The sequence below is a fragment of the Siphateles boraxobius genome, unplaced genomic scaffold (genome assembly GCF_051911475.1).
Source record: "Siphateles boraxobius isolate OS27281-9 unplaced genomic scaffold, OSU_SipBor_1 25, whole genome shotgun sequence".
Lineage (NCBI taxonomy): Eukaryota > Metazoa > Chordata > Actinopteri > Cypriniformes > Leuciscidae > Siphateles > Siphateles boraxobius.
In genome coordinates this window covers 21,643,611-21,665,012 of record NW_027508866.1, presented here as the reverse complement: position 1 = coordinate 21,665,012, position 21,402 = coordinate 21,643,611, and the positions used below count along the sequence as shown (strand labels likewise).

Sequence of the window (21,402 nt, the reverse complement as noted above, 5' to 3'; positions counted from 1 at the left end):
GGTTAACATGTTTGTTGTTTCCAGTGTTGGGAGTAACCCGTTACAAAAGTAATGCATTACAGTAACATATTACGTTTTGCTGTAACGCAGTAGTGTAAGGTATTACTAATCAATTTTCAGTAATATTTTACTCGGTACATGTTCGGCAAGACTTGCGTTACAACAGACTTTTAGTTTTAATTGTAAAACAAACAAACCAAAAAAAAAAAACAGCAAGACCGCCAGACATTAACGAATGAAAGATGCAAGTAGGCTAAATTAACTGTTCGTGGTCAGTCAATAGCCGCGTGTGGTGTCCAAGTCTGTAATTAAAGACTAAACGGCAGCGTCTGATATATTTGTATAGCGATTTATTTTTGACAGGAGTGCCGTGAGGTATGATTTCGGCCTCTGTGCTCACGCTGGCCAGAGGAAAAGCTGCTAATGGTGAAAATGGCATGAAGAAGACTACATTCGCGAGATGGACGTATGCGCATGGCTATTCGTTCTGTGTTTTCTTTCTAAACAGTTAGGCTATGTTTATGTGGTATTTTTCATGTTTTCATCACGCAATCATGTTTTTGATGCCGTGGTGACGCGTTCATGTAAGGGCGGCGGCGCTGCCGATAAGCACCTAAAAGCTGTCACAAAGAACCGGCAAAAGCAAATATAGCAAGGAGACATGTTGATTGTTTATTAATAAAGTCAAGATGAAGTTGACAATGCTGACTCGCGATCTTCGCAGTAGGCTAGTGAATGCACCAGAGAGAAATGCACATTTCATTTCATAAGCAGAGAGCAGTCTGTTTTCTTTCGTTTTGAATTGTTCTGTTTACAAGTAGACATTTCAATATAGATATATTTTTCAGGTCCGTACAATTAATACAAAACGAAATTCACTTTAAAGAAAGGCTTCTTGTCTTCTGTGTAAGGTGTCTGTGAAAGTTTTAAAGCAGTAGTGCCGCTTCAGAGCGGTCGCGTCCGTAACGGAGAACTGTCTAACATTGTTTTTTCCTCATAAATGCGAACACGAAAAATAAAATAAAATGAATATTTTATGTTCTGTGGAGAGCCAACCCTTCTTCATTAGATTTGCGCAGTGTAATTCACATAATTACAACAACAAAAAATCGTTGCCTCCTAAAAGTTAAAGTTTTTTTTGTCACACATGACTGTCGATTTCCCTAATACTAAATATAAAACGCATGTGTAGACTGATATTTTTCTAATGTCTGGACTCCTTTCTGGGAGGAGCCTATGGATAAACAGACGTTTCAATATATTGGTATTAATGCATTTTCTGAGAATTTATATAATTGTATAAGTTTTGACTGCAAGTCTGCAAATGTCATGTCCATAACGCTGAAATTGCCAAATTTTAAATAATTTATCCTCAACTAGTTTTGTGGTGTAGGTCTACATATTTTATAATGTTAAGTTAACTTCAAATAATACTAATAGTAATTTAAAGATGTGGTAGCATTGGATCGGGACGGTATGGATAACGCTTGGAGTTGGAAGGGGTGTGTCGCCATTCTGCAGGTTCGTGGATCTGAGTGTCGCGATTTCGGTTTCATATCGCATATCGTTACAGCCCTAGTCATTTTAGAATGTTAAGTTCTACTTCTGTATAGTTATTTTGGTGAAAGTAACTCAAAAGTAATACAGGAGTAATGTAACGCAGTACAATTCTGAGACAGTAATATTGTAAGGTAATGAATTACTTTTAAATAACAGTAACAAGTAATGTATAATGTATTACAGTTTGGAAGTAACTTGCACAACACTGGTTGTTTCATAGTCTTTTGATCTCACAGGAGGTAACATGAGATAATTTCAAACTCAATAATTGACAAAGCTTTTTATTGCTGCCTGAGCAATAAAAAAAAGCATTGCAGCCCAATACCATTGTGTGACAAGAAAGAAAGATGCAGCTCACAATCTGTCATTTCTGTAAAGCATCAATTATTAGAAGTTCAATTATTAATTAAATTGGTCATAAAAAAAAAACACAAGGTAATTGTCAATATCCAATCCAATCAAAAAGCCCATTCCCCCTTCAAAAAAGGGGAGATCAAGCAGCTCCATTAAAATTGTTAAGTGAATTAAGTATTTTTACCTGTACTCATTGAAGGCAATTGATTGCTGTTTTTTAACTCTACAATAATTCACCTTTTGTCTTGACTTAAGAATAGGGCTGAACGATTATGGAAAATAATCTAATTGCGATTTTTTTTAACAAATATTGCGATTGCGATTTAATATGCGATTACTTTAAGTTCTTTACCTTCTGTATTAGTCGACAAAGACAAGCAATAAATCATTGTACAGTAGGGATGGGAATCTTTAGGCAGCTCATGATCCAATCTAATTTTTTTCTTATTAATTAATCTTAACACTTAAAATAGGTATTTAATTACATGTGTAAATATATATACACACACACATATATATATATATATATATATATATATATATATATATATATAAACATTTAATTAAACCAATTATTTAATTAAACCAATTACATGTTAAGAATTTTAAATGGGCTATAAACTAATATAGCTTCAAAATATAAAAGCTAGTAAATAAAGAGGAACAAAATAAAAACATTACAAGCAATAAACAAAGAGTGCTTTCAGTATTTAAAAGTAGGCTGTCTGAACGTTTTCCATTCAAGAGCTGGAGTGATTTTCCCCCTATAGGATAAGCTGCATTCACACACTAAACCACACGTCCTGTTGGTTTAAGATATAATTGACCGTGTTTACATTAATTTCGCGTCAAAAGCATTTTGAGATGCAGGTACATTTAACCAATGAGTCGCTCACAGCCGCATGCACGAACACTCTTCACAAAGCGCGCGTAAGTATTTTAAAACGAAAGCAGCTTTCTCAGTGATTTTCATATTTTTAATATATAAGCCAACTGCATTTCAAAAGACATAAATAATGCCTTTGTGGAGCATTTGTAAAGAAAATTCCGGCGGCCAAGACCGCGCACTGCAAGAGTAACTTTAACATCAAAGCGGCAAAACCTGTGCAATGAAGCCCGCGACTGTCCTTGTAATTCGCTTAAACCCCGAACTTTATGAGAGCTTATTTTTCGGAAGGTTCAAGCGGTGTCGTGTGTGTGTGTGAGACAGAGAGAGAGAGAGAGATTAGAAGCAAGCAGAATACGTTATTTCTAAAGCACGCGCAGAGTCATCACGCATCTGTGTTTAAAAACTAAGCTCAGACTCGATTCTGAAATTCTCTGAATCGATCCAGAATTGTTGGAGAGAGAATAAATAACACTATCACATACATAAAAGATAAACTGTTCTTTCCTGTATGCCAAGCCTCAAGTTGATGCTTGGACTGCAGAGTGCTTTTCTCTCGCGTGTCACGTGACCAGTGTAATCGCAGCTTTTGCGGTTACAAAATCGCATTTCATCATATCGCGATATTATCGCAAATGCAATTAATCGTTCAGCCCTACTTAAGTTGTTTTAGAGTTCTTAATAACTACAGAATTAATCCCCAGAATAGTTACCCAGTTACCCAGAATAACCACTCGAATAATTGTTAGATTAATCGATTATTCAAAAAAAAAACTCGACACAGCTTGAACTGGATCCAATTGACATGCCTGACAGACAAACATCTCGTCCTTCAGCTGAAAACATTTCTGTACGAACTGGAGGTGTAATGTTCAGGTAGAGTGGAACTTAATTGAGTAACTAAAGTTTGAGTGAAACAGGTTATTTGGCTGTCATTAGCTACTCAAACCATGCAATTACTCATTTACAGAGGTATTCAACGCATGAATGCCACAAATTCAGAGCCGTGATCAAAATCACCTTTTCTAAAAGTCAGCGCCGGTAACAACCCTTTTCTTCGTGATTTATGTGAGCAAAAAGTGATGCCTTCCACTAGGCTTGCTCAACGCTCGCGCTTCGGCCCAGCTGCAGGACTGCTGAATGATGGCGCCCTTAGGGCCCACAACAGCAGCACACTCCATCTACTCCAGCTGGTGCTGCTAAATACTGTCTTTGAGTTTGACGGCTATTCTAACAACATTCCATCCCTCTCCTGTCACTCGGGCCGAAAAGAGCTACAAATCAAGCAACAGGGGGTTGATGGGGACGACAAACACCTCATCATTTGGGAGGTGGATTATTTCTCTTTTCCTGGTCAAGAACGAGTGGATGAATTCAAGGCATCTCGAAGCTAACTGTGGTCCATCAGTCGACGCTAGCATCTTCAGAAGCCCAGCATGGGAGGACGTGAGTTTCTGCTGAGGAGAACTACGGCGCAAAATGAACCTTGGCTGTAATAACACATTGGTACCGAGTCGACTGTTTTCTGGGATTTGTTTTCATGATAATCGAGTGTAAAGAGTTTATCTCTAAAAACTGTTTAGCTTATAACGCTAGTATATAGGGCATATAATAAGTAAAAAGAGATCGCTAGTTAATACCACTAACAAGGCTCAAAATAGCCCCACACTAACACGGTAGCTTAATGAGGGTCTCTACATACAAACCGAAGCACTGAGAACTTTGTAAGTGTAGAGACAGTTTGATAATAATATACTTTATAAAGACAGTACCATCGCGGAGCCATCTTTGGGAAACAGCCTCGACCAGTCGAACCACGAATGCCGTGTTACGTGAGCTGAACTTTGAGATCTCACAGTTCAGCTCGTAACACGGCGTTCGTGGTTCGACTGGTCGAAGCGGGTTTCCAAAGATGGCTCCGTAGCACTCAATACATCCCTTATTTTCTTTTAAAAAAATGCTAAGACACTTCCGACAATGAGGTCAATTTTTTGGGCATTTAAAATGAGAAATGTGAAGTTTATAATTTTATAAAACCAGTTCATTCATTCTTCTGCTGAAACTTTACATTATTGGAGCTGTAAAGCTTTTTCAATAATTTTTACATTTCTTTTAGGGTTTTAGCATTGCATTGCCATGGTAAAATGTAAAACTGGTAGAACTTTACAACAAAAATGTTAGTAAGCAAATTTTTGCACACTAAATACTAGTTATACATATTGTTTACATCTTGTGGCTATACTATTAAAATAGTAATTTAAGTTTATGGAGTGGTCTCCTTGATTTCCATTGTAAGCGCCTCACTGTAACCCAAATTTCAGATTTTTCCACAGAAAAAAGAGATAATTCCATAACTAACATTATGCCTCAAATACTTTTGGTTGAGCTTAATTTGTACTGAACCCTGGATATTATCTACCCTAATACACTGATAACTCTTTTGAGGACCAAGTAAAATTTGACAGTTATATGATACCAAAAAGCATAATACCAGAGTTGCTTCACAAAGTAACAAAAAAAAACGCAGCACGCGAGTTAAACCTGAGCGCTGAACACATATTTTTTATTATCACATATTTTATTTCTTTCGGCCAAAAACTAAAAATACATTTTCGACCAATAATTTCCGGCGGCTGAAATTTCAGAGCATCCCTGATATATATTCAAAAAATGTAAAATGAAAATGTATTTTTTTATGTTCTATATACATATATACATAAACATATATTTAAATCTGTTGAATCAGAATCTGAACAAAATTGAAATAAGACCTTAATTATTTTAAAAAGTCATTATTGGTTTTATTTTCAGTATTCGGCCAAGTGCATCAAGAATTTTTGGTTTCTACTTGAATTTTAATTTCGGTGCATCCCTAACTATTATTATTATTATTTTTATTATTATTATTATAACAAAATATACCCACACATAAAACTGGGCAAAACTTTGGATTTGGATGTTTTTAAAAGAAGTTTATTCTGCTCACCAGCAAAAACAGTAATATAGATGAAATAGTATTACAATTTAAAATAACTTTATTTTAATACATTTTAAAAATGTAATTTATTCCTGTGATCAAAGCTGAATTTTCAGCATCATTACTCCAGTCTTCAGTGTCAAATGATCCTTCAGAAATCACTGATACTTATTGGGTGGCAAATCTAGTGCAAGGAAACGGATGCAATGAAATGCTTTGATAGAAAATCATTTTCTAATGTGTCTTTCTATAAGATTATGCTCTGACAATTTCTCTTACACATCAATGTGTTTGACTGACAAGGCTCCATTGAAATGAAACACCCTGTGCACACAGGCATAACCTGTATAAATAACTCAGAATTGCAGAAAGAATGTTGCCACATCATTTAGGGTGGGTAGAAAACGACAGTGTTTTTAGCATGTCTCTCTTATTTTTGGCTCTTACAAATGACAGCCATGCCAAGAAAGAGAAAACCAGACTAGACGAACATGCTATAATTTATGTCTTGAAAACTAAAGTGATGCCTGTCGAAAATAATAATTCAAAAAGGTACAAATGTCTTCTAGTTTGCTTGGTGAATTGCGGAGGAGACAATTGGCTTCTTCCTAAAATAAGATACCAGATGCCAAGAGAGCGGGTTGCTGTTATTAGAGAGAGGGGAGGAATGTGTTTGCTTTTGGGACTGAATACAAAGCTGGAAGTAGCCTCTGTGGACATATGAACACTAGAGAACCGGACTCAAACCCAAACATTGAGATTAGGGGGTGGGGCCAGATGTCTCGATGGCAGAAGAGCCAACTTCTGGATATTGACATAGAGATAGAAGCAGAACATCGGTGAAGCTAGTTTAAAATGCGATGATTGAAGTTCAGTTTTAGACACGGTTTGGAATTTTTATTCTTGCATTTTGTTGAGAATGAATAGAACAGAACAACCATGTAGCAGAAAACTGACACCGGAAAAGCCTATTAACTATTCATTTGTTTTTAATATAGCAGTCATAAATGAATGTTCAACAGAACAATTAAAAAAAAGTTTATTATTCTACAAATATAAATTAATATATATTAATATAATTTTAAAAAATTATATATATAAATAATATAACTTAAAATAATAAACATGTCGGAATAATAAATATATATATATATATATATATATATATATATGTATATTTATTCTTCCAACATGTTTATTATTTTAAGTTATATATATATATATATATATATATATATTTATTATTCCAACATGTTTATTATTTTAAGTTATATTTTATTAGTTAGAAGTAGTAGTAGTACACTGTAAAAAGTGACCAGTTGACTTAACTTTAAAAAAAGTAAGGAAACCCGTTGCAATTAAATTAAGTAAATAAACTTCATGCATATTTGAAAAAAATAAGTGGAAAGTGGAATTGTCAAGTTTACATAACTTAATCTTTTTCAATTACATGAAGTTTATTTATTTACTTAATTTTATAGCAACAGGTTTCCTCACTTTTTTTAGTTAAGTCAACTGATCACTTTATACACAGTGTAGCAGTAGTAAAAGAAAAATAATAAATTAAGGAATTACTATTATTATATTAATATTATTAAGGATTTAAAAGGAATTTTCTTCCAACCAGAGCAATTCAAGCACAAAGTACCATTTTAAAAGTTTTTAATGGTTTAATGGTTAACTTTGACACTGCTTTTTAAAAGCACGGCTGTTATGTGTCTGTCTGATGCATAGTCTATTTACACACACAAACAGTTAAAAACAATAGAATATAAAGAGCACAAAAATGTGTCCTGTGTGAACAGCCCCCAAACATGCCTCTGACAGACTGACAAATGGGTCGCTGAGGGCAGACATGCATTTCTGACACTAATTTTCTTCTCGTAAATAATAAAATCAATACAAAACTATCTGCATATTTTTCAAAGTGACTTGGGAATTTCACGTGTCTTCAACAGTTTGGTCAAATTTGTCTTTCACAGTCATTACGAAAGCCCTTAGAAACAAAGCTGACAGTCTTAGAAATATATTATACCTCTGTCAGCATTACGATTTGTAACACTTACTTTTTCATTTATTTCTTTTAAATTCTACTGCAAACGCAAAGGCTGGTCACTCCACATTACCCACAAAAATGTGGATAATGTCAACACCATACTGGCATAAGTGACTGTTTAAGCGTTTTGTCAAGAAACTGTCATAGCGCCAAATGAAGAGCCAATGAGAGAATGTTTAAGTTCTTCTATTGTACATTTGCATGTGCCATTGAACAAACTAGATTTTTTACACATGACAAGTTCTAAAACTAAGTTCAAACTAATGATTATCAGGGTGTATTTAGCGAAACTAAAACCACGATTGCAATTCATTCCTAATTCACTGGAACATCCCATCACACAAACTCTCCAAGACAGCTTTGTAATTCATTTTATAATAAATACTGTCCTGCTTGCTAAAGCAAGTAGGCCTCAAAAATGAACTGGCTGCTAAGCGTAAATAGCACATTCCAGGCCAAACGTTAAAAGACACTGACAACGACAAGGGTGAGGGGACACACCTTTGCCCCCTGAGAACACACAACGTGAAGACAGTGATATACAACAGGGCCATTGCAAAGCTCTGCAGAGGTCAAAGGTTTGTCTGCGCAAATCTCAAGCATGCAGTAATCCTCACAGGAAGTAGGGCGAAAACCCAAGAGCGCTCTCTGGATCTGACAAACAGAAAAGGCTCCGACCTTGTCTGTGTGCACTTTGAGCAGTGAAATGAAATGAAATGTTCTTAAGTCTCTTTACCAAAGGATGTTCGATTGAATGAACCCATTAAGAGAAAACTTAAACATTCTTCTGAATAGATTCAACTCTATCTCAAATCCTGTGAGGACAACATCATCTTTGGTAATGAGAAGAATATTCGAATTACTTCTTTCTCTTATCTGATTTAACCACAACATATCAAGTTTGAGGAAGTTAAGGAGATTGAGTAAAAACAGCAGTGTTGGGTTTAACGCATTACAAGTAATGTGAGTTACGTAATCAAATTACTTTTCAAGTAACTAGTAAAGACACTCATTACTTTAAATTTACAAAAAATATAAGTTATTTTTTCAAATAAGTTAAGCAAGTTACTTTGTTTTGCCATGAATTATCTGACAGCTCTCCTGTACCCATGTTGAGAGAAATCGTGAGTAAGTGCAGAGGTGTTGTGTGCGAACACCTGGTTATTATTGTAGATCTAGACTAAATGTGAGCATTTACTGATATCACTTGCACAAAATCAAATTCTGTATTCCAAATGAATAACTCAAATACTCTTTTTGTATTTAATCTCACTTTATTAACCTACCGGTATGTCTTTGCTGCTGACCTTTGATGATCCAATTCAACCATACAAATAACCAAAAATGACGTTAAATAAACATATTTGAGTTTAATTTCTTTGTTTTTATGGCTGATGTAAGAGTGTTGAACTTTCTTGTTCTGCGTTCTTCTGCAATCCAGAATGGCAGCACAGCTGAAAGGTTTGTTTGAGCTAAACAGACGTGAAGGTTTTTTTAAAGGCTTTTTTAAACCATTATTTTTTGCATTGTGATCATTTATACTTTATTTATTCGTATTATTAGATTATTTTTGATTTTAAGCATTCCTTCCACCACATTTTCATTAGTACAAAGGATGTAACTGACATTCTCTAGTCACTGATTACTACAACAAAACTGTTTTACTGTACAACAATAATAAAATGCAATTTTAAACACTATAAATTGAACAATATAAAAATCATTGAATAGTAGTATAATATATAAATACCTCCATTTAGTTTATTTATTGTAATTTTCTTTAAGCAAAATATAATAACTTTCATTTCCTTTTGATTTTGGGTTGAAATATGGCATGGTTATTTATGTTCATGCTTAAAAAAGGAAAGAAGAAAAAAAGAGAAAATAATACTAAATTATCATTTTGACATTTTTTTAGGGGATAACTTGAATTCTGTCTGCTCCTCACACAAAGGTATTGTATGGCTTCAAAAGAAAAATACAAATATAGTGCAAAAGTCATATGGACCATTTCACTGGGGCTTTTACCGTTTTTAGAGCTTGGCACCACCAGGTCAAAGCTACTTTCATTGGGTATATTTAAACTTGGTCATTTTGTGTGTTTTTACTGATGAAATAGCTATGGGAAACCCAAGTAAACAGCAGTCCAATCACCACCATGGAGAAATGTAAATTGCCCCATTTTTAGAACATTCTGCAAAAATTCTTCTTTTGTAATCCAAACATTACACTGATTTGGAATGATATGGGGTTGAGTAAATGATTACCGAATGATGACTGAAAAAAAGTTTCATTGCTCTCTTTAAAATGCTCACAAAAGGTAAGCAATCAACTAGGCACGTCCAAAAAAAAGACTAAATAACAACTAGAAATGCCAAATGTTTAATGTTATCCACACGCTCACTTCACAGCCAACATTCAGGCTTTCAAAACACACAAACACAGCAGCTTCAGATTTTTTTTCATATGTATAAAAAAAGCAAGGGCTGATGTGCAAAAACAAACCTCCAAAACTGAACAATTCAGTTGAACCTCAGTACATGCTGACTTGATTTTGGGAGAGGTTGATATGGTTTCATTACACCATGTGCGAGAAATAAATTAAGCTTACACTGTTAAAACAGTACAAAAATAATCTTTTTTACAGAGCTTTTTCAAATTCTGTCAATAAAAAGACAAACAGCTGTGATTTCGTGGCACATACACTCACCTTCAGTGACATCCTCTTCTTTCTTCACACCATCTTCTTTTCGCTGTTTGATTGCGAGTAATTCTTTCTTCAGCTGGCGAGCTTCTTTTCGCAATTCATCACTGTGGAAAGACATTCAACCGAAAGCTGGAATTAATTTCCAGTCTTGGAGGGAACACTTTCCCAATAAGTCTTGCAAAATGCAGAAGGGAAAAACATGTTACGGAAGGAAAAACATGTAGCACATTTTTTCATGCATAGCAATTGAAGATATTTTCCTGCTATCTGACATAAATCATTCAAATAATAAATAAAACGTTTTAACAAGTTGACGTGACATGGAAACTTACCAAATCTTTAATATACTCAAAAGTCCAAATTTTCTCAAGAACAAATTGAAATTAAAAAATGTTTTAAGTCCAAGACAAAAAGCCCTAGAAAGTAGCCAACACATCATAGACACAAAATATTTCAAAGCGATACATTTAAAAAAAATATATAAAAAAAAGCGAGCAACTATTCGTCCATAGTGCACAACTAGCGAAAGAGCAACAAGCGCATGAACTGCTTTCTTGTTTGGTGCAAATGTGTGCAAAAAACAAGCCTTTCTTTAAGTTTTTTGTTGACATCCTGTCATAAATTCAATTAAATTGCTGAATCTATAAGATTTTGCAAGTGCGAATTTCAGGATTGTAACTATAGCCAAGAAAGAAAAAACTAGAAAAAAAATTAATGTCTGCAGGGTGCTGGACTCTATTCTTTATTAATATGTATTTATTTGAAATGGTTGATATGAAAATACAATCCCCAAAACAGAACACAGGACACGGACATCTCCTTAGCTCCAGGGTTTCCAACTGATTAAGCTTCTCATTCCACAATTAACAAGGGGATTTTGTGTGTTCACATAAAACGGGAATAAAACCAACAATTATCTTAGGCATAGTGTTCCAACATGTGTCAGAAACAAATATGTGCATTAGAAGTATAAAAATTTCTAATAAATCGTGTGGCGCCTTGTTAGATCAAGAGTTCAGCACGGTGTCCAGACAGTCCAGGGTTCTGGCACCTCAAGAAGGGATGTTGTGGCTGAACCGATACACCTCAACCCTAGAGAACTCCAACAGTGAGCTCTCATTATGGTCTTTAGCATGGCTGTGGACATAATCTGTGCTCTCAAACTGGCAACAGAAACCCTGCGGCATCAAAGTACCACACACAAGTCTGCTTGAAAAAATGGGGAGTATCAATTCATGTCGATTCCAGAGCTGGTCAAAATAGTATGAAAGCAATTTGGCTCAATTTGTGGACATAAACTGCTGTTGATAATCATCCAATTAATAGCGAGTGACACTGATGTCCTGCAAGCTGTGCGGCTAAATAAATTATCATGCTGACTCTGTCCTATCTGACCTATCTCCAATGCTAAAGACCAAAAAAAAAAAAGAAAGAAAAGGACCTGGGGCCACATTCATGAAAATTTTCTTAAGAAGTTAAGAAGCTTCCTAAGATACTACTTAAATTTCTTAAGAACTATTTAATCGCAACTGAATGCTGCCGAAAAAATTGAGTTTGAATCCAAGTGAGGTTTGACTCTCTTGACTAATTTGACTCTTCTTTGTAGAGTTGTTACTGAATCTAGAATTCAGCATAGTCATGACCAATCATTGTTTAAGTTACCGATCATGTTGTCACTTGAGAGAACTCATCATGCATATATCTAGTAAAATGAATCATATGTAGCTAATGTTTTGTTGTAATGCTTAATGTTAGAAACGTAATATGCTAAATTAATTTATTGAAAGTTGGAGGTTATTCTAACTTTAAGAGGTTATTTAAGATGACAAAATACTCAGAAAATAACAAGTTATTAGGAGTTAAGAAAAGTTTTACTCTTAAGAATACAAAGTTCAACCACGAGGAGTAGGCTTGACAATGGGTCTCAATCAGCTCCCTAGTTCAGTAGTCAGAGTCTGCTATTTAAAGGGCTGTCTCGATCGCAAAATCCTACGCTCACTCCGTAAAAAGTCCCACAATACACCGTGAAAACAAATAAGCCTCGATGCTAACCATGTTCCCTTAACGGAAGATCTGAAGCGTGAAACATAAATCACATGAGCCAACTGACATATAAAATAAAAGATCACATACCACACAGGGGCAATCTTGGCTAAACTAAATTTTGCCCTTGAGCAAGGCACTTTACCTCTAGTTGCTTCATGAGTATTGAAGGTTTGAACTCAAAATGGAGCAACTAGAACAAGATGACATCCTGCAGTCTCCTGCTCCATGGTAGCTTACAAAAGAAAAAGAAAAACATTGTCACTGCAGTCCAACCGAGCAAATGATAATCAAATTTGTTTGAACTGGTCTTACACCCGAGGTAATCTAACCCTCCAAAAACGGATCTTATAGCCAATGCTCTTGTTCAGACAATAGAGGCAGATGTCACAGGACAGCTGATAAGGACAGGCCCAGGCAGACACACACTTCCAAGGTGTGAGGTCCTCATTGATAAACTGCCAAGCTTGACTTGATGAGAGGAAGTTGCTTCCATGTGCAAACACTGCCCCCACCCACAGCTGACTTCTAGAGAACCAAACCTTCTGGCAGCTCCCAAGACAGCATCTTCTATTGGGGTATAATAATATTTTCATAGGACTTGACAGCTAAGTTTTGATGCCAGGTTCTTACATGGCTACAAAGCACAGGTAAGCTGCAGAGCCTGGGCCTCCAGCCCAAAAACACGTGAGCCATTCAAGCCTGTAACAATGACTGCCTTTGTTCCACCCATCTGCTCCTTTCAGCTGACACACGTTCTCTCCAGCAGCTCTCTTCTGTTACTCCTGTTGAACCTCGGGTCCCTAAACGCCAGGTTCCTAGTTTCTAAGTTCTCAAGGGGCAAACGTACGGCACTGTGGACGTTTTAAAGGCTGACCTTGTAGAGGACCTCTTCTAGTGTTTGGGAGCTCAGGTAAAGGGGAACCTCATGGACACTGGCATTCGTTTGTTCTCCTCTTTTAGGGCTGTGTTGAAAAAATCAATTCACCAATTCTGAATCGATTTTGATATTAATTTCTAAAGATCGATCTGTAACTCAGAGGATCGATTTAATAATAGGCTTACATTTTCCCCGTAAACTTTAACTTGCCGCGACTGGGAGATCCCTGTATGCGCATTGAAAGGCTTTCACTCAGCGCGCACATTGTTACGACAACGGGCTTTGAGTGAGTCATTAAACCGTTCATTCAACGAACACGTTCAAAAAAGCTGATTCATTAAAAGAGATGTAATGAAACAATGTGTTAATTATTTTTAACTTTGAGTTCCACTTTTCAAGGCTCAGCTGAGCAGCAATGCGTCGCATGGGTAACGCTGAAGCCGATGCTTCACTTATTAGAGACCAATAATGCATTGATTCAATGCGTGACACGCTGATTTTATTTTCCCACGGCTTCCTTGCGCTGTGGAATGCTGACCAGCACTGCTGCTGACGCGCATTAATGGTAAATACCCGTGACGTGAAAGTTAGAAGGATGATACGACAAATATTTCGCTTTCCTTTGACACGGAAATACGAATACACATGACTTCAAAGACAGACGCAGGTAATCGCACGCGCTCTGCCGATCTCTCTCATTCACTGTCTGTGCAAAGCCTCTGTAGGCTACACATCACCACGATAAACAGTCTTGTTTGTTATCATTATGAACTTGTTTAACATTCAATACACATGCATGAAGTTCAAACAAGAAGGGTATAGCCTTATAAAAAAAAGTGAATATCACGGTTGCTGCGGTTACTTGCAATCCTCTGCGGTTGACTTGTCAGTAGCGCAGTACTACAAGATTGCGGTAGCCTAATCGCGATAGCCCTAGTAGCCTACTGCTGCTGAAATACCTCTGCGTCCTATGTCGTCTACACCAGCGCAAGTTTGTGAAAGCAGTTGTATCAACACTCTGGAAGGGGGATTGTGTTTTACAACCATCAATACTCCATTAATTTGCAGTTAAATGTCTATAATAATAGTATCAATATGTTGCATAACTACAGTCCTGTAATTCAGGTAACAGCTGGAAAAAATGCTTTTTTCTAAAACACTTATCTAAATCTTGAAGATCGGATCAGATCGGATCGAATCGAATCGAATAATGATAATCGATTCAAGATCTTGAGAATCGGAATCGAATCGATTCTTGAAATTTGAATCGAAACCCAGCCCTATCCTCTTTAGGTCCCAATCCTGAAAAGAGTGCATCCCCTTCAGTGGAGCCACTCAACATCGATCCACTGCTGGAGATCTTGGTAACCGGATGATTACAAAGCCCTCGGTCTTGGTTAAAGCTGACATTCTCATTTCCTGCACATGTTTTGTTAGTTCATAGGGGGACCAATGAAGGACCAATAAGGTGACAGAGAGTTAGAGTACAGGTTAGGTCATCTCAGCAGATTCAGGTGCTTAGCAGTTCACTGACTTCAAACTCTCGGATGGCTTTACAAGATCTGGAATATTATGGTACTCTGACCACTATTATGGTGTTTTATGTTGTGTTTTTGTCCTTTTTGAAGCTCTGGTAACTTGCACGACAAGTCAACTAACTTTACCACAACATTCTGACTAGTCACAGATAGGCTTCAGAAACATGACTAAAAATGAATAGTTGGCCTTTAACGCTTTAATTGTACAGAAAGGAAAAAATGTGTTCCTTTAATAGCTTCCATTGTGTTGGAATGAAAAAATTTACATTTTGGCAAGAAAACAAGAGAAGACGTGAAGATTCCACAAGGGTGAAGAGTTAACTATTAGAGGCCTACATTGACCCTTGGTCGGAAATGAGCAGGCCATATAGGGAAACACCTCCGACTAAGTAATAATTTTGCTTGCCTGGACATGCTACCATTTACCAAACAAGAGAGGCATATCCTAGGCAACAGCAACACAATGGGTCTCTCAGCTAGATTGCCAGTAAGAGTGGAGAAAGCTGAGAGAAATGCAAAGAGACAGGAACACCTACTAATTTACTCCTCAGGGCTCAACAAATTCCTCCGAATATCCTTTTGATCTTCAGGTGGAGTCCATCTCTACCATATTAACCATGTTTGTGAAGATATCACAATGAGATGTGTTATTATTCAGGAAGACTAATTAATTTTAACCAACTTTATTAAAAAAAAGATTCATTACTACCATGGCAGTAGAAATCAAGCTTGTGTGGCTAGAAGCGTTTGCATTCATGTACCTGTGTAGAGTATGTTTTGGGCCTAAAGCACCAAACTGAATTTATACTCAGGGAAAGGAAAAGGCAAACAATGAAAATTATTTTGTGCATCAAGTAAATGTCCTCAACAAGTACAAAAAAGTGGGCCAATGTAAAGAATCGAGTAAAAGACACAAAACAACAGCGAAATAATCCGCAGAAAGCCATTTGTATAAACAGAAAAAGTAATTGTGATCCCGGCATTTAGAAAATTAGGCAATTTGACTGAAATAGCACAGCTATTAATAAACAGCACTGCGCTGAAGAGTGATGGGCTGTTTAAAATAGCAGAGCTGTGAGATATGCCCTTGTTAGACAGCAGAGCGAGATAAAAAGGTATTTGTTAACTCAAGAAAAGAAAAGAACAGTGTGATAAAGTGTCCTTGTGATAAAAGGAGGAGGGGATGAGAGTTTATTAACGAGTGAGCTCTTTGAAGAGGAGCCAAAGTGTGCCCACTGTCTTGCGGTCTCATCAGCCAGAGGGCAGAGACACACCCCCCCCCCACCACACCCAGCCAGCCAGCACAATGACAGCCATTCACCAAACCCTCTCGGGCCGCCAGCAGGGAAGAGACCGTCATTTCACAAATCAGACGAGAGAGAGAGGGATTGGTGATGAAGTGCTGGACGAGACCTGACGCACACATTTAATGTCTGAGGAGTGGGGGAAAGACTTTGTCGTCACTCAAAGGCTCTCCAGACCAGCCAACAATTGTCGCTCATTCAGACAATTCAAATAAGCGAAACCCAGGGAGCTCTGGATGATTTACTTTTCATAAAGAAAGCCCACAAAAGTGACTGGCCACAGACCAATCTTTCTCATGAATCGAGACTTCAACATTTAACCCTCGCCCCTCTACTAGCCTGCTGTCGCAGTCAAAAAACTTCTTGAGAGCGGGTCGTTTTTGATCTGTTTTTCCAAAACGGATGCGGAGTAGCTCCTCACGCTTTGCAGCAGTGGAAATACTGTTCCTCAAGCTCCACTCTACTGATTTTGACTTGTATGCATGGTTCAGACTTTTATAATCAAGCAGTATAATCTCAGTGTTGCGTGGAGAGGGCAAATGTTTTCAAGGTCTTGAAGCAGATGGTTAAAGCAGAGGTGGTGTATAATAATCATATGATATCACATTTCAAGAAGGATAGTGACGAATATTAGTTTTCCAGGTCTCCCTCTGACTCAAATGTAACGTCTACCTAAGTTTGGAGAAAGGAGACTGAATTATTGAATAACTGAGAGTTCCATAATAAATATTAATGATAGAGTTGATGAGTCAAGCGGTGTCCAAACACATGGCATGAGCCGAGGAGCGCAGAAATTAACCATAACACAGAGACTGTGCATCCTCCAACCACTAGTTTGCTAACAAATTAATACATTTTATCACAACTAAAGCTCCAAACTGCAAGAATGTGTGTTTCAGCTCAAGTAAAGTTACAAACATGTTGAGTACTTGCTGGAAGTAAAAATCATAGTTCATTAGTAAGCATTTGAGATTCTAAAACACACTTAAAACTTACAATGCAGAGTATACTGATAATTTTGCTAATAATATGAAAGAAAAGACAGTTTGATATTTTTTCTCTATAATTTAACTCTATAATCTCCTACTGCACAATCACATACTTTCTGGGGAGTGAAATATAATAAGTTAATGATTACTTTGAGTCCAGACTAAAAATTGTCTCTAAATGTCATAAGGTGTTAAAAGAAAATCTATAGAAGTTTAAATCTATTTTTGCAGGTGCCAGATTTTAAGGGTAGACGAACAGAAAATGATCAAAATACAGAACTTTCTTGGTATTATGTGACAAACCGTACTATTTTAATTGCCTCACCCATATGTTATTAAATGATTAAAACAAATTCAAAATTTTCAAAAAGAAAATGTATTCTGTGCAAAACCTGTATTATATTATGACAAATTTATAAAACATTCTACTAAATACGCCACTCAAAGTGTTAAGATCAGACTGAAATAATCAGAAAACTTGTTAAAATATTGCAGAAATGCAATTCAATAAAAGAAATGCAGAGCGGCAGGTGCTACACACTGAAATTGTATGAGATCTGGTAAACTTTACAAGATATTTTTCTCCTCATTACCTCAGCATATCTAGCCATAATTTCTGAGCTCATTGATGCGTAAATGTGTATGGTCACCGTCATGTGTTCATATATTTGTATGTTTAAGGTAAGAAAAGTGTGGTCCAGCACGAGTAATTTTTTAAGCTTAGGGAGGGTTGCACCAATAAGGATTAATTTAGTGTTATCAAACATACTGTTATTTCGATACGTATTGATAGTTCGATACTGAAATATCTGAAACGGTTCCAATACTCCTTTTCTGCCGAACAGATACACTGACTGATACCAGCTGCGTGTTTTCACTCTTCTCTCTGACGATGTATTGACACATTCCCACACTCCTGACACTCCTCCCACTCCTCCCACACTCCTGTCGCTCCGGTCGAAGATCGCCTCTATTGCACATGATTTGTCATTACCGCAGGTTTTACGCTCACACCACTGATCTATACAAGTGGTGCTCTCATAATGCCGCCTCTCAAACAGCACACAAATATGAAACTGACTACTTTTTTTTTAGGCTTATTGCACTGAAACGGACAAATACATGCAAAATTATGTCAAAATGCCCTTCTTGCCAAAAATTCAGGTAAATTCAGTCAGTTTTGGAATGTAAATAGTTGAGAAAGATAACTCATGTTATGTAACAGTATATTGGATCCATGCATAAACTTTTAAAGTGACAGAAGCCTAATAAACCTGCTGCCGTCTGTCATATTAATCAAAGAACAAAAGACAAAGAAAATCACTCGACAATTTTTTTTTACATTTTTATAATGAAAACCATACAGTGTTATTTTACATTTGATTACTTTAATATCTGTATTTCTTACCTGAATATACTGTTCGACTGACCTGAAAAACATAAAACCATTTGTATTTCATAAGTGCTATAGTTCGCAAATTTTGTATTTTATTTTATTATTACTGACTTTTTACCTGTCTTTTTTTGTAAACAATTCAAATAAAGCCTCCCTGGTGCCGTGTGTAAACTATGACAACAAAATTAAACAGTAGGTTAAATTAAGCAAAGTTTAGAGCTAATTTCTTTAAACACAGATGAACAAATCAGGGATAAGAAATCTGCGATTAAAACCTCCATTTATGATTAATTTTCTCCGCCAGGATGGATTCGCCATTGTAATTATAGAGCAACAATCTTAATATTCCATAACCTTCTTTATTGACCACAAGAACCTCTCTCTGACATAAGTAGCTCTTGCCGATAAGGAAATAAACTTGTAAAATGTCAGCCGTCTTTATAAACTGCTACGTGGAGAGACTGTTACTGATCAAGCAAGCAATGAATATATTGCGGCAGTACATGCGGATTTCAAGTGTTTATAGTATCGATTAATGGAGTAATATGTTTCTAGTATCAATTAATGGGGTAATATGGCAGCGTAACGTATGAAAAAACAACCGAAATAAGGAAAAATATTGACTGACAGGATTAAAATTAATCTATTTTATATATAAATTAAATCCAAGATCAAATAATTTCAATAAATGCTATAACAGTGTATTTAGATATTTTAATCTCAAAAGGTCATGGAAAAAAACAGTTTTCATGACCCTTTTAAGAAGAGTCATGTGAAGGAAAAACTTTTCCAAAACTTGATTAAGTAATGAACAAAGCATGGTTATTTCTGGTTCGTTAATTTACAACGGTGAACAAATACAGAGATGCTCCGCCACTTCTTAGCTCTGCTCTGCTGAACGTCAATAGAGCCTCACATGCTGAAGTCTGGAGCCGTTCTGTCAGCCTGCCCCAAACAGGGCACACATGCTCAGCGGGCTGGAGGTCCAGCAACCTCCAGATCCGAGGCACAGCTGCCAAGAATTATATGATCCCTTCTGGCCTCCACACAAAAAAGGGCCAGTGCTTTACTAATCCCGGGTGACCTTTCCCTGAGAGGCTGATAGAGCATCGGATTATGACGGATGACAACTGACAGGTGCCATTTAGAAACAGTGACACTACACACAAAAGTCATCATCTTTGGTGCACAATTGCTGTTTGGACTCTCTTAAAAGAGACATTTCCATTGTGTAGTCAAACCTAGTAAAATCTTGCATTATGGTCGAGAGGAGCTTGAAAAGCAGATAATGACGAGACCACATTAGATTATTCAGTGGTTTGGAGGATTCAGATGGCTGCCGATCCACGCACCTGTTGTAAGTCCTGTCGCTTTTCACTGCCAAATAATCCACTTTAGGATCACTACTGCGCAGACTCGGGCTCCGAGCGACATAATCGGCAATGACTGTTTCTGGGATATTTGGCTTCATTTTTCTACAGTGGAAGGAAGCAGCAATGCGCTGTCCATCTTTTTTTTTTTACAGTCTATGGTCTGGACTAAATGTTAATGTGAAGGAAAACATTTTTCAATACTTGAGCAAGTAATTTGGACTCGTTAATTTACAAAAGTGAACAAATACAGAGATGCTCAGATGCTTCTCAGCTCTTCTCTGCGGAATAGAGCCTAACATGCTGAAATTCATCTTGAAAGTATCCGTAGCAGGTATTTACACAGTATGTAAAAAAAGTTTATTTAAAAACACTCTAAAAAGTAATCCAGGGACCTACTGCCATAACTTAAATGCATGGTTGCAAGTAAAAAAATTTATTTTAGTGATTTAATTAAAATAATAATTTAAAATAAACTCAAATTCCTACTTTAATAGTTTTTTTTTTTAAATTAGTTGTTGTAACTTAATAAAAATGTTTTGATAACTTTGGAAATTGGGCAGTGGAATTCTATTTCCCAGCATGCTTTGCACAGAACTGAGTAAGTAGAATAAACGTTGAAATTAAGTGTGATTTTATTTGTTTTTAGTGAAGGGAAAGACCTGCCAGTGTTTATTGCTGTTATGTTTGCCATTAAAGAGTTTCTGTTATGTTGAAGTTTCTGTGGTTACCATTGTGCTGAAGAGTAAACGACATGAAGGTAAACACTAGATTGATGCTATAAGCAATGACTACGCTAATGCCACAGACAAGTCATATCTTGTTCATTAAATATACATGTTAAATAAGATACATTACTATGTGGTATGATAGCTGTGGATTTTAACTGAAATAAATAAGATTAATTGGGTCCAGGGTTACAACTCAAGTAGTTGTAGTGAATTTTCTTTATTTTTGTAATGTTTAATGTTATAAATGTCTTTAAATGTCTGTGAAAAAGACCAATGTACTGATGTAATACTAATAATTCTAATAATAATAATAAATAAATGTTTATTAAAACAGATAATATTTTATTATACATTTAATAAATACAGCATACAAAATGTTAGCTAGATATAACGTTGCGAAGAAAGTGCCAGGTACTTGTTTGCTTGTTCTTTTGCCCAAGGTTTCATAGTTTTCTTTTTTGAATTGTGGCTGTGGTATATCACTCGGGTTTATATAAAAATATTAAGAGCGTATGGCTATATCCAAGAGCCATATGGAAGCACTTTGTATCCTTAGTTATGCCCTGTCTGTCGGGTTTAGTGTAAGTGGCGGCTACCATATGTCGTGATGT

At 36.3% G+C, this 21,402-nt stretch overlaps 2 protein-coding genes across 3 annotated transcripts in view; both read right to left on the bottom strand.

Moving 5' to 3' along the window:
- The window catches only part of kiaa1958 (KIAA1958 ortholog), a 269,067-nt gene that overhangs the window by 103,613 nt on the left and 144,052 nt on the right, over window positions 1–21,402 (bottom strand). The gene's annotated exons all lie outside the window — the stretch shown is intronic.
- Window positions 1–21,402, bottom strand: part of cwc27 (CWC27 spliceosome associated cyclophilin) — a 46,760-nt gene that overhangs the window by 12,175 nt on the left and 13,183 nt on the right. For both annotated transcript variants that reach the window (XM_077243159.1, XM_077243160.1), the window contains exon 10: window positions 10,544–10,644. In XM_077243159.1, coding sequence (XP_077099274.1) covers window positions 10,544–10,644 — 101 coding nt within the window. The remainder of the gene's footprint in view (window positions 1–10,543; window positions 10,645–21,402) is intronic.